The sequence below is a fragment of the Vitis riparia genome, chromosome 14 (genome assembly GCF_004353265.1).
Source record: "Vitis riparia cultivar Riparia Gloire de Montpellier isolate 1030 chromosome 14, EGFV_Vit.rip_1.0, whole genome shotgun sequence".
Classification (NCBI taxonomy): domain Eukaryota; kingdom Viridiplantae; phylum Streptophyta; class Magnoliopsida; order Vitales; family Vitaceae; genus Vitis; species Vitis riparia.
In genome coordinates, this window is record NC_048444.1 from 14,826,190 (window position 1) to 14,839,267 (window position 13,078).

At 31.7% G+C, this 13,078-nt stretch overlaps 1 protein-coding gene across 6 annotated transcripts in view; it reads right to left on the minus strand.

Annotated features, from left to right (window-relative positions):
• Positions 1–5,421: 5,421 nt before the first annotated feature.
• LOC117930049 (kinesin light chain 3-like) overlaps positions 5,422–13,078 on the minus strand; it is a 123,674-nt gene continuing 116,017 nt past the window's right edge. For 3 of the 6 annotated variants that reach the window (XM_034850494.1, XM_034850495.1, XM_034850493.1), the window contains exons 17-18: positions 12,275–12,340; positions 5,422–6,159 (exon numbers count right to left, since the gene is read on the minus strand). In XM_034850494.1, coding sequence (XP_034706385.1) covers positions 5,950–6,159; positions 12,275–12,340 — 276 coding nt within the window. In that variant the 3' untranslated portion in view covers positions 5,422–5,949. Of the gene's footprint in view, positions 6,160–9,570; positions 9,657–12,245; positions 12,341–13,078 lie in introns of those variants that run through there. The other 3 variants (XR_004653835.1, XM_034850497.1, XM_034850496.1) reach the window with 3 other exon arrangements.

Here is a 13,078-nt window from a genome sequence, read left to right on the forward strand (position 1 = left end):
TTGGTTTATTAACAGTTTTCATCATTTTAGGTTCCTCATGAGGAGTACTTTTAAGATAGATTGGTGGATTATTATTGAGTTAGAGACAAATTTTAGTGCGGTGTGCAGATCTTATATACTGGGGCATATTTCCCCATTTCGAGTTTATCAAATTCACAACAGATTTAGTTTGGGCTTCATCAAAGGCATGCTTCTATTCTTAAGATTATTAGACTTCTTGTCATTTTGGTTGTTTTTTTTTAGATTTGTTTTAGAGTATCTTTTTTGAGACCTTTGATAGATTTTCATTATGATTTCTTAGTGGATTATCGTCAAGTTAGACACATTTTTTATTACCATAGTTCCTTGAGGAGTATTTTGAGTTAGTAAGATAACTGGGGACATTTATGTCTTTACTTGAGTGGACTAGTTTAGTTTCTTCTCATCAACAAACATTCTTAAGTAGTATTTTGGTATTTCATTCGCATTTTTAGTTTGATGTCATCTTATTTAAAGTATTTGAACAAAATCTTATTTTTCTTAGTTGATCATCTCATATGTCATGTTGGTAGTTGTAGTTCGAGTATTGGATAAAGTTTTTATACAAATCTTATTGTTACAATTAAGTTCTAGGTGATACAGTGATTTTTTGGTACTGGGTTATATTTTGGATTCGTTTTTAGGACACTTTTGGGACTTGTAGAGTTTAGCATCATTAATAATTGATTTTTAGCATTGTTGATGATTGGCTTTTGTCTTTCAAGACACTTTTGAGACATGCAGAGTTTAACCTCATTGATGATTGATCATTATCCGATACTAAGCCATACCCCCTTACAATTTTACCTTGGTGGATGATTTGTTAACTTTAGTTGTCTTTCCTTACGAATTACCGGTTAGAGGATTTTATTGATCATTCTTGCATACTAGGGCATACTTCCTTTTGTTAAGACATGGAGTCTTGTCTATATGTTGGCAATTTTGTTCCAATTTATGTTTGGTCATAGAAGTCTTTATAGTTAGTGACTTGCTCTCCATTGAAGATCAAGAGTTGTTGTTCGTCTAACCAAGAAGTCATGGGTACGTTTAAAAAGTTTGACTTATGGCATATTAGGTTTCTTTGAGGTATAAACAGGTTTGGTATCGTTTTTGGACTTAAAATGTTTTAAAATGATTTTTCAAAAGAAGCAAGAGCTACTCAAATGGTTAATCTCGCTTAAGCTCAAGCGATCATGACAGTCCAGCTGAGTTTAGAAACAAATTTTAGATGAATTTCACTCAAACTCTAATTTGGAAACTTAAGATTCCGAAACTCTTTAGACTTTTGCCTATAAACACCTTCCTTATAACCCCTTGAGGGTTAGAGATTTGGGCTAAGAGATCTTGGAAATTAAAGATATATCTTTAAGAGACTTTTCATTTCTTAGAAAGGATCTCTTTGAGAAAGCCTTGCATGCTACATCATTCCTGATCTCTCATTCAAAGATTTTAATCTTTGAATCGTGGGTTGAAGACCTTAATCCCTTCATAGTGGCTAAAGGATTTATTGGGAAGCAACAAGGAGTTGCTACGTCGCTGATGTGGATCAAGTTGTAGGTGTTGGAGAGTAGGTCTTTAGGGTAAAATGACCATGTAAATTAGTGTAACTTGATTTCAAATAGTGGATTTAGATTGGTAGGTCTTAGACCTCGTGGTTTTTATCTCCATAGTTTGTGGGGTTTTTCATGTAAAAATCTTGTACCTCATTGCATATCTTTTTATTATTGCGTATATTTTGATTGATGATATTAACAAGCTTATGATTGATTGGTTAGTTGATTATTGAGGTTGTTAGGTTGGTTATACCTATAACTAAGTATTGTTTTCCTAACTCCTCTTAGGATATATTTTGTTTGATTTGTTGAGATTTTTATTGAGTTTGTTATGGTAGTTATTCTGGTGATTATTATTATCCTTAGAAAATCTTAATATTTATTTCAAATAGTATAATTATATTACTTTTTCCCTAACAAATCACATGGTATTTATTAAACATAAAAATCAAGTTTTTATCAATAAAGATTTAGGGTGAGCTATTTTTTTGGATATCTTGAATATCCTTGTAATATCTTGGGATAAGAAAAATTGAGTATAAAATATAAACCTTTATTTAAATTTTTGAATCGCCCATTCACCATACCGCTCTTCTGGGTGTTCTCTATTGGATTTTGGTAGTCTTTCAAGTGGTATCAAGTACTTTACCATTTTTCAATTGGTATCAGAGCTTTACAAGTAGATGAGTTGTCCATAACTGGTTCATAGACTTAGACAATCAATTTGAGGGTGTAGTGCACTACCTCCTAATTTGAGGGATAACTTATCTTGATCATCAAGATGAGTTTCCCATGATGAGTGCACTAATGTGTATGGTTACACATTGGACTTGATATATGGTGAATCATGACATTGGCTATCGGGTAGCCATGATCTTACCAAGTTACTACTATATTATATAGGTTCTCAACCTTAAGAGGATATTGACTTTGACCTATGGGTGAGGACTTAAAGGTAGTCATGTATCCTTATAGATTATTAGGTCATAGTTGATGGAGGTTGATGGTAACAAATATACTTAAGATGGGCACCATGGTATCTCATTGATTTGAGACAGTGTGTCCCTTTAGGTGATTGTAAGGACATGTGATTAATAAATTTATGGACGTATTAATTCTTTAACTGGAATTAGATATATGCTCATAGTAATTTCTAAATTGGAATTAGACATATGCTCTTAGAGAGCTAAAGTATATTGGTGATCACATAATAGGAGGATATGAGACTCAGGCATTGTAAAGGTAATCTTGAGAGCTTGATAACATCCACTTCATTAGATTGTGGACACTAGTTCATGGGGAGCACACACATAATGGATAATAAGTTATAGACTCGAGATTAGTATCTTGTTATAATATTATAAGATACCGGAGTGTAATTGACTCTCTATAATGGGATGTTTAGACAACTTCAGAATTAGATTTTGAAGGAGCCAGTATTTTCTTACGAGTCCTAGTGGTCTTCGCTTAAGCTTGTATTCCTTGATCACACACTTATTGAGGGATATTTGAGTTCTTTATTCACATGTGTACATAAAAGCGTTTTGATAAATATACAAGATTATATAAGAGCTTGTGAATGGTCTCTCTAAACTAGGATAATTAATTAATCAAACCCTAATAAGGCTAATTAATCAATTAAGACCCAAGTGATTTAGATTAAGTGACTCAAGCCTATGAGGGCTCAAGTCACTTAAGCCTACTGGAAGACTATATAAACCACCTTAGGGGTTTAGGGCTTCACTCTTGACATACATCTATTCACTCTAAGAGAGAAGAAAGCCTAAGCCACCATCCCTTTGTGAGGCTTCCACCACTTTAAGTACCAAGAGCTAAGGAACGAAAGTGACTGAGCAGAAGATCTTTCATTCTACTATATCCATGTATATTGTTGATCAATAAGAAACGATTTGGGAACATCTAAATCTAAGATAAAGCACTTTGAACCTCTAGATGTAACTATTCTAGGGTGTGCTAACTTAGTTTTGCAAAGTGTTTCATTTCCATCCCATGGCCCGTGGATGAATGTATGAATTTAATATCATGAGATTGAATGAGTTTGTTTGACTTTCTTGTTTTCTTAGACGGGTTATACACTCCGTAAGGACTATAAGATTTTTTTTTTTTTTGGTGTTTGTTAAAATCCATTTTTAATTCTTAGATGAGGTTATAAGCTTCATTTTGGAGGAGCATATGGAATTTTCAATATTGTAAAAATTCAGTTTTTTTTATCCATTTTTTAACCTAAGAGAAGCAAGGAAGCAATCCAAGCATTCAGTGACATCCATGATGGAGAAGCTTGGCTAAAAAGGTGAGTTTTCTAATGGAAAAAGGTTGGAGAAGGAGAAGAATTTTTCTCAGATTTGAGGTTATAGTAGTAGGACTCAAGTGCCTAGATTAATGCTCAAGTGGTCATCAATGCTCAAGCGCTCTATTGAATGCTCAAGCGTTCTTACAACACTTAAGTGCTCCTAGCGTTGCAAGGGGCAAAGGAACAATGCAAGCTTGTTTAGAGTGTTTTTAGGGTCTTTTTAGTCTCCATCCTAATTTGTGTTGTAGGGACATTTTGGTAAGTTGGAAATTTTGAAAAATTTAGAAATTTGGATCTATGAAATTTGCAACAATATCCCTAAGGTCATGAGAGCATATTTTATATTTTTCCTTACATATGCATATTTGGGATATGACATGAAAATTTTAAAAATATGGTTAAAATAACTCAAAGAGTAAATTTGGTTTTTTTTTATTTATGAAAAGTAAATTTTCATGAGAACATATTTCCAAATAATAATTATTCATTTAACATTGGAATATGATTGTTAACAACAAAATTTTTATAGAAGGATTTTTTGAAAAAGTTCAAGAGAATTTACTTTCCTTTTCAAAAATATCCTTAAAGATCCTTTTCCAAAATATTTTCAAATTTGAGAGATCATTAAGGATAAATTTTTTTATTTAAGGAAGGTTCTTTTATTTTCTAAATCTTAATAAAGATGTATTTTTCTTATAGCACAAGGTTTCAATTTTTAAAAGTGAATATTAATTTGGAAATCCTCATGATAGAAAATCTATTTCAAGAAGGTTACCAAATTTTATTTTATTTATTTATTTTATTTTATTAAGAAAACTCCTTTTCAAAATATCAAGTGGAAAAAGGGCCTTGGCAAGCCTGGAGCCTCTATTATGATCAAGCCCACCTTGATTTTGATCCATTACCATCCTAAAGACGGGTTAGGCTAAGGAATCACAAGATATGAATTTTCCTTTTTGGACTAGACCATACATGTTAATAGTTGAAACAACCAATCCTAAAGATAGAACTCCTTCTTTTATAATAATGACATCAAAGATTTAATTATATGATTAACTTAGATATTAAGTGGTTTTAATTTTAATTTAAAAATGATGAGTTGTTCAAATCTTCATTACTCTAATAGCACTTTAGACTTACTAAAAAAAAAAAACATAAAAATTCCAATGCCCCTAGTGTTTTCAATATTTTAAAATCCTTGATTTTTTTTTTTTTTTTTTTAAAGGATTAGCTAATTTTTGAGGGTGGTGTTAAAATTGATCTTCCCTCTGTCTAGGTCCTCATTCTAAAACACAAAGAAAAATGCAGGTGGAGAGAAAGAAAAGGTGGGTATTTAACATCATCCATTTGGATGTCCTAAAATGAAATTATAGAAGATGAAGCACTAAAATTTAAACATGATACCTAGATTTCAATGATATTAAACTTTCTTATAATAGCAGTGATCTCGCAATTTCCCCCTCTTCTTTTAGAAAAAGAAAAACAACATAACCTGTCAATACTTCAAATGAAATTACAGAGATGGCAGAAACAAAAACATAACCAATGGCCTTTCTTTCAAAAAATATAAAACCAAAATAACAACAATATTCAATGTCAGAGAACAATGATAACAAATTAAACCACATCATAAGCTATACATTTTTTTTCCTTTCCCATTGTTAACAGTCTATGGAAAAGAAAACTTTTCATTATTTGAATGAAACAAACGTATAGCAGCAGCCATTATTACTGGATTTAAAACAAATGATTGCAGTAAAATATCTCATCTTACATACATACACACTATATTGCTCTTTTCCATTGTAAGAAATCCTGCAAAGCCTTGAAATTGAAGTCCTAATTCTCATTGAAAGGGAATTTGGTATTTGACCTATCAGAGAAGAGTTTTGAGACCAAAGGGAAAATAAATTAACAAAAAGAATAACCAGCACTATGCAGAGGATCTTTGATCATATATAAATCCTCACTTGTGAAAACAGAAAGTGCATTGACATCTGGAGCTCGCAACTTCAGGGATACTAAGAACACCACCCTATTGGGACTCAAATGATGGCCCGGCTAAAATCAACTGCTGGATTGGTTTTTACTCTTCCGACTTTGGGAGAGTTCGATTTTGACCCGCTTGATTTCCTCATTTAGTTCTTGCAAAGTGGTTGTGGTAGATTGTTGCATCCTGTTACTGCTATCACTTATCAGGCTAGAGAGATGCTTTAAACATGAAAGATACTCCACCTTTACTGCAGCAGATTTAGATATGGAACCCTCGGGTGGAAGCTACAAAGCATAATATCCCAATCCTTGATTAATTGCCAACTTCAACATTCAATGGTGTAATGTTTCAATTTACTAATGAGAAAAAGTATAAACATATTGTAATAAGTGAAAACAGAATAAACATCATATTCTTGTTGAGATTATATTTACTAAAAGCAATTTATTTGACACATTTTCATGATCTAGTTTCCTTTATTTCACATTTAGGGCATTATAGTAATGGGATCATTTGGAGTCACAAGCTAAATTGAAAGTGAATTAGGTCTACGGAGTATGACTCATGTAGGGAATCTAAATCACTGACACTGTATAGCTCGACTAATCCATATTTGGTTACATAATGGGTGCTTTATTGGATAGAGTCAACCTCTATGTTACAAGATGCTGTATCTAGATCATTGGAGAGGTTGACTTGAATTATCATGTTACTGTATTTGAATCAATAGGATGGTAAATGATAACCCATCTAGAAAAAGAAAAACAAAATCCTACACTATAGAATCTCATCGATGCTAAAGGCAAAATGCCCTTCAATATCAGAAACAATGGATTTAAGTTTCTGATTTTGAACACTTTGACTAATCAACAAGTGAGATCTAGCATGATCAAGATCTTAGGTGATCAAGGGACCTTGGGAACATATACTATCAAGATGTAATTCACATTCACCTAAAAAGAGTGATATTGTCATGAATAGACTTAATTTATAGTATTTGATCACTAAATTTGAGATCTGATTGTTTTACTAAGGGGTATGCTAAAATAAAATTTTCATTTTTTATGCATAAACTCATATCTATTTGGAAACATTTTAATTGGTGAAAAGAATCGTATTAAATTAGGTAGGCGCTCAAAGAGTATAAGGCCTCATTTGAGATACCTTGTATTTTACTTCAACTGGAATTTGAAGCCAAAGTTGAAATCGTAACTCAAAGGAACAACTTTGTTATAATGAAAGTTTATTTAAATACATAACAACTTCCTGCATAAGCTAAAAACTGCCCTCTCTACAAGAAATAACTTCGTCCTGGCCCATTTCATAAATTATTTTGATTCCACTTCTACCCTCAAACCCTTTTTTCTTCCTCCAATTTTCATTACTACAAGAACCATTTTCACCAATAAATTCCATTTCATATTCTTCCCTTTCCTTTTCTTCTAATTTTTATAACCCAAAAGTTTGTTTACACTATTGTATACTGTTTTCTTAACAACCCACTTCTCTTCCTTTTTTTAATGCCCCAAGAATTATTTCCCCTTTGTTCTTTAATTTTTGTAACCCCAGGTATTCTTTCACCCTTACCATTTTCTTCAGCTGCCCATTTCTTCTCCTTTCTTTTCTTTTCTTTCTGCTGCTTGTTTTTTTGGTACCACCCTTACCAACTTTTTATTCTCAATGATTGCCTTTTACTTCTTCATCCCTAAGAAGTCATATCCTCATTAGTCTTCCTGATAGAGCATTGTGATGTTTGTTTGGGTATTAAGCTATTAATTAATATCTGTGGAAGTCCATTAATATCGGGTACTAGAAATTACAAAGTATTGTTCATTTATTTATTTTTTAGTGAGTATGGTTTCAAATGTTATAACCACATTGTAAGCTAGGTCAACTGATGGCTTTGATGTATCCTTGACCCAATGTTCATATGTATGCAGTACAAAGCACATCTTAAAGTTACCAAGCACTAGCAAGAGAATGATTAGTTATCCCAAATTGAATTTAGTTACTTGAAGTGAAATCAGAGGGTAGAACTTCTAGGTAGTTATCTGTCTTTTATTCGTCATTTCATCCATCATGGGCATTACTTTGTAATACAGTTGAATGTAAAAAATATTCATACATTTCCATAGGCTTGGATATGTGCTGAAATTTCATGACAATTGAAATTTGGACAACCATCATGGACATTACTCTGTCATATTTAGTCTATAGTTAAAAATAATTCACATATTTCCACAGGCTTGGATAGATGCTGAAGTTTCATGACAATTGAAAATTTGAAGATAAAATGACCCTATCCAAAGGAAATTACATCCTAAGTTGGATGATAGAAAAAGAGAAGCTGTCAAAAGTATTTAGAAATCAACCATATCTGCTCATTCATGAATTACTAGCAAGCTGGGTAGAACACATACTCCTAAAGAGGTTATATGTTGTGTTTTGGGACACTAAAAGATACAATACTCCAACACTCTTGGACTCAAACCGGAAACTTGAGAATTTCCAATTTTAAATTAAATTTATCATACATCAAGACAACATGCGGATGTCAGATGAAAATTGTAACGGCCCAAAATTTTAGTAAAAACAATATCCAATAATTTCTATCTCAATTATAGGGTAAATTAAATTTTTATAAAATCAACTTGAACTACATATAGACACATGGTTATCAAAATGCGTATTGTAATGCGTATCGTTTTGTCAAAAAAGAGTATCATGTAATGTAAGATACAGTCCTAAATTATAATATTATACATATCTATACACACACACACACACACACACACACACACACACACACACATATGTAGTGTTCCTAGAGGAAAAAAAAGAAAAGAAAAAGAAAACTCTATTCCTTTCTTTAGTATGATATAAATCTAAGATCTAAAAGATGACAATAAATATCAAGTATTAAAAAAAAAGCTATCTAAGTTCCAAAATTCCAAAAACTCCCTAAACATTCAAAATTTTCCTATCTCAATTCTCAATCATCAATTTCATTAATAGCATCACATCATCATCCTTAGAAGCCAACAATTCTTTGCTTCATCTCTGTTCTTTAATTTATTATAATTTTTCATCTCCATCTTCATCATTGCTTTCTAATACTTTTTCCCAATTTATTTTTTAGCTCTTTTGTCCAATGTAAGATATCTAGGTCCTACAAATAAGTAATATAACCATTATGATTAAAAGAAAGCATGAAATATTAATAAAATAAACTTCATGCTTATATTATAAATTTATTACCTCTCTTCCTTTATCAACTACTTTTTCTTATTGCATCTTCTCTTTTGGTAATCCACTCATCATTGAATCCCACATCTGATAATGAAATTTGATTGTAAGTTTCACCCTCTATTATTCTTCTTTGATGTCTTGCCTTTAATCATCGATTGTGATTGATAAATACAGGTGCATTTTATTGTTCCAATCTATTTCTCCTCTTACAATGCAACTATTTAAGGATTCAATTATTCAAAAACCTACCAATTTTATTTTGGTAGTTCTTATTGACAATAAAATAAATTTGCATCATATTTCGTACGTGATCAAATGTATTCCAATTTCTTTTACATCATGTGGCACTACAAGTCATCTTTCAAAGGATTCCCACCATAATGTTACCAAAATTCAAAATCATAACATCAATTACTAGTATTATTTAAGTAACACATTTTGTCATATCTTATGGTTTGTATAATTTACTACAACTAAATTTACGTAGTTGCTTTTTATTCCTCATTTGGATTGTTATGTCCATCCCGAACATCTTCTTAGCATTATGGAAGAAATCTAACTGTTTTATCAACTCTCTCTCATCATAGGAAAAGAGCATATTCTTTGAATAGTTTTGAAGAATCTCATTTTGATCTTATAGTTTGTATTAAATTCAAGAGAATAATAAAATCTATATTATATGCAAAAAAAATTATTTGATTAAAGGCTAAAGCAACGATAAAAGGGATAAATACATTTAGAAAGAAAATTATATAGAATGTTTACCTTGGATTGAGATAATATGCAATTGCATGAACACGCATGTGCAAGCATATCCTATCTTTTGTCAACAATATCTTAAATAGGTTGATAATTTTATTTTTTCACTCCATGATTTATTTATTATTTTATTTTTTGTACCTTTAGCTTATCCATTGCTTCATAAAATATCCCATAGCAAGTTTTACATCCACATACACAAGTATTAAAACTTTCACTAATGATATTACACACTTCAAGTAATGTTTGATGGATGGCTAGATTGTTTGGTCAGCTAGAGTATTATCCCCAACTTTTATGTCATCTGCCTTCTTTGCTACTCTTCAAAAGAAAACATTGCCCTCATCCTGATTTTATTGTCATGCAAGCACCATAAAGTTAAGTATGATGTTGCAAATCTAGTAACACTAACTTTCACTAATTCCCTTTTCTTAGTGTACTTCTTGATGATATTTAGCACCTAAAATGCATGTAGATGAAGACTGTAATTTTTCTTTCCTTGGACATTGTATCATTATGAATGAGATCTCCAATATATGTTAGAATAAGGTCCAAGCAATGGGAAGCACATGGAGTCCAAAACAACTGCTTTCTCTTTGTCATTAAAATCTTTCCAGCTTTCACATATGTTAAAGCATCATCCATTACTACTTTGACAACATTTTCATCATTTTTTGCGAATTTTGAAGTATCAATACTTTTTAGAAAAATAGTCCTTAAACCATTTACAAAAAAAATTGGTAATGGATCCATTCTTCCTATCAGTCCATCCATCATACATTAGAGTGCAACTAGTTTTCTTCCATTCTATTTTGCAACTTTCCAACAAAACCCTATTTATTAATTCCATTTCTATTTTTTTTTTTTTTTAAATTGTGACTCCTCATGATATGGAGGAGGCTTCAATGCCTTACCAAATGAAGCAATAGATTCCAACATTATTTTGAAATAAAGGTCCTTCACTGAATTGAAAGGAAGAGCAGTTGCATATAGACATCTACAAATATCTGGACACATTGTTATTAGTATTGTACTATAATAGACAAGACACATTCTTAGAATTTTCAGCATACCAAGCATTAAACAAGTAGTCAATGGGTTTAGGTTCCTTAACAGCTCTTGTTAGATATCCCATTTTCCCTTTACTTCTAAAGAAACAATTTGACAAACTAACACCAGTCAAGAGAATTCTGCCCATTTATTTTCTCTATAGTAATCTGACAAATTTGACTATCACTCTTACTTATCTCTTTTTCTTTCTGATGCATGGAATCTCCTACACACTCATCTTGAGTTTTCTTACATTCCATAGGAAGAAAGAATAGCAGAAGATTTGAGTCCTACAGATTTAGAGGTTATAAATAAAGACAAAGAGGTTGGAAGACTGAAAAAACCTAAGGTGTTCAAGCAACAAAGGGCCATAAAACAAAGGTGTTTATAGCTCTAATACCATATTGGAGAATAAAAAATTGTATTATTTTTCTTTTAGAATTGATGGAGATAATAATACATCACATTGAGATTTGAATACTAAAACAAAACACACACACAAAAACAAAACAAAAATCTAAGAAAGGAAACTAATTAGAATAGTTGACTGACTCCTAAGAATCCTCTTAACAATTATCACATTCCTAATTCACAAAAGTCAACTAACTAATTTACTACATAAAATCAAGAAACAATTCTGATATTATGGGAAGTCAACTAATAGAATATGTGGGATTCCTATAGCTTACCCTTTGTGAAGGTCTTTTGTACATGTTTTTCCTTGTAATCTTGTGAGGAGAGAGAGAGAGGTGTGAGGACACACATAGAAGTTGTAAAGGTCTATTAGAACATAAGTAATCCAAGTGTAAAGAAGGATAATCAGAGTCTTGGTTGAGAAGACTTTTGTAAGGAAGTTAAGAGGGCGTAGACAGAGTGGGTTTATTGACCAGAATAAAAAAAGCTTTGTTTGCATTTTATATTCCCTTACTCTCTTCAATTTCAACACTTTATTTTTCATCATTTGCATCCATATTTTACTTGTGTTGAAATTTGGTTTGACGGCTGAAAAGAGGTCATCATCCAATTCAACACCCTCACATCCCTCCTCCTGAAACCCTCTTTCTTGGGTGATTACTTAGGTTAGCTTAAATGGAATTCACACCAACTAAGACAACAATGAGCAAGAATGTCTTCTACTTTAATGTAGTTAGTCTTCTAAGACTGGTTTTTAGGCAATTTTCTTCATTGTTTATTAATGGATATCACATTTATTATTTCAGTTTATTTCATAGTTCTAGAGAAAATTATTATCTGTAACTAGAACAGAAAAATTGGCTTCAGGTATTCATATTTCATGAATCCTATATAACACATGCATGATGAATCTTCCGGGAATTTTACCTCTTTGAAAGCAGAAATGCATTGGCGAAGTACATTTTCAGCCTCGAGGAATGGTTGATGCTCCCCCTGTTTTATGAAAACATAGAAATAATGTAAAAAGCTACATGACTATTACAATGGGAAAAAAAATGTCCTCACACACACGAGTAACTAGGTAAATTTTGAGCATTACTAAATATACTCTTCTTCCAAAGGTTGATCTAGAAACCATATGTTTACTGGATTATTAAAAGCCAATGTCAAAATACATCTCTATTTGGTGGCCCAAGGAAAACAAAAGATTTAGTTTGTTGAAGACTGTGCTGGGTAAGAAGGACTTCTAGAATAAAACAAAGCAAGGTGATTCCATTCAGATCCATATTTCTGTTGTTCTTAGGATAAGGAAAGTTACAGAAATTCTTTATGGGGAGATGTTACAAAACATTCTGAGATTCCAAAATTCTAAATCATTACAAGATGCATGAACCTAGATTCAATGGCTTTGTCTTGTCATTTCATGATACCTGAACACCCTACCTTTCCTTCCAGAAATTGTCGAAGTGGTTTTAAGTCAGGAGAAGCAATATCATGGAGGTGCTAACCAGAAAATGTGACCTGGGGTAGTGGTAGTGGGCCTTGATGTTTAATTTTTTTTAGTTATTATCTAGGTGATTACACATTCAATTATTAGGAAGTAGTAAGCAAGGTCAATCCTGAGCCTTATTTGTATGTTCAAATGCTACATACATAACAAAGCTGGGAAGATTCAATTCCAATATGAAGGTAGAAATGCTCTCTAAAAGTTATTGACAATTCTTTCAAATT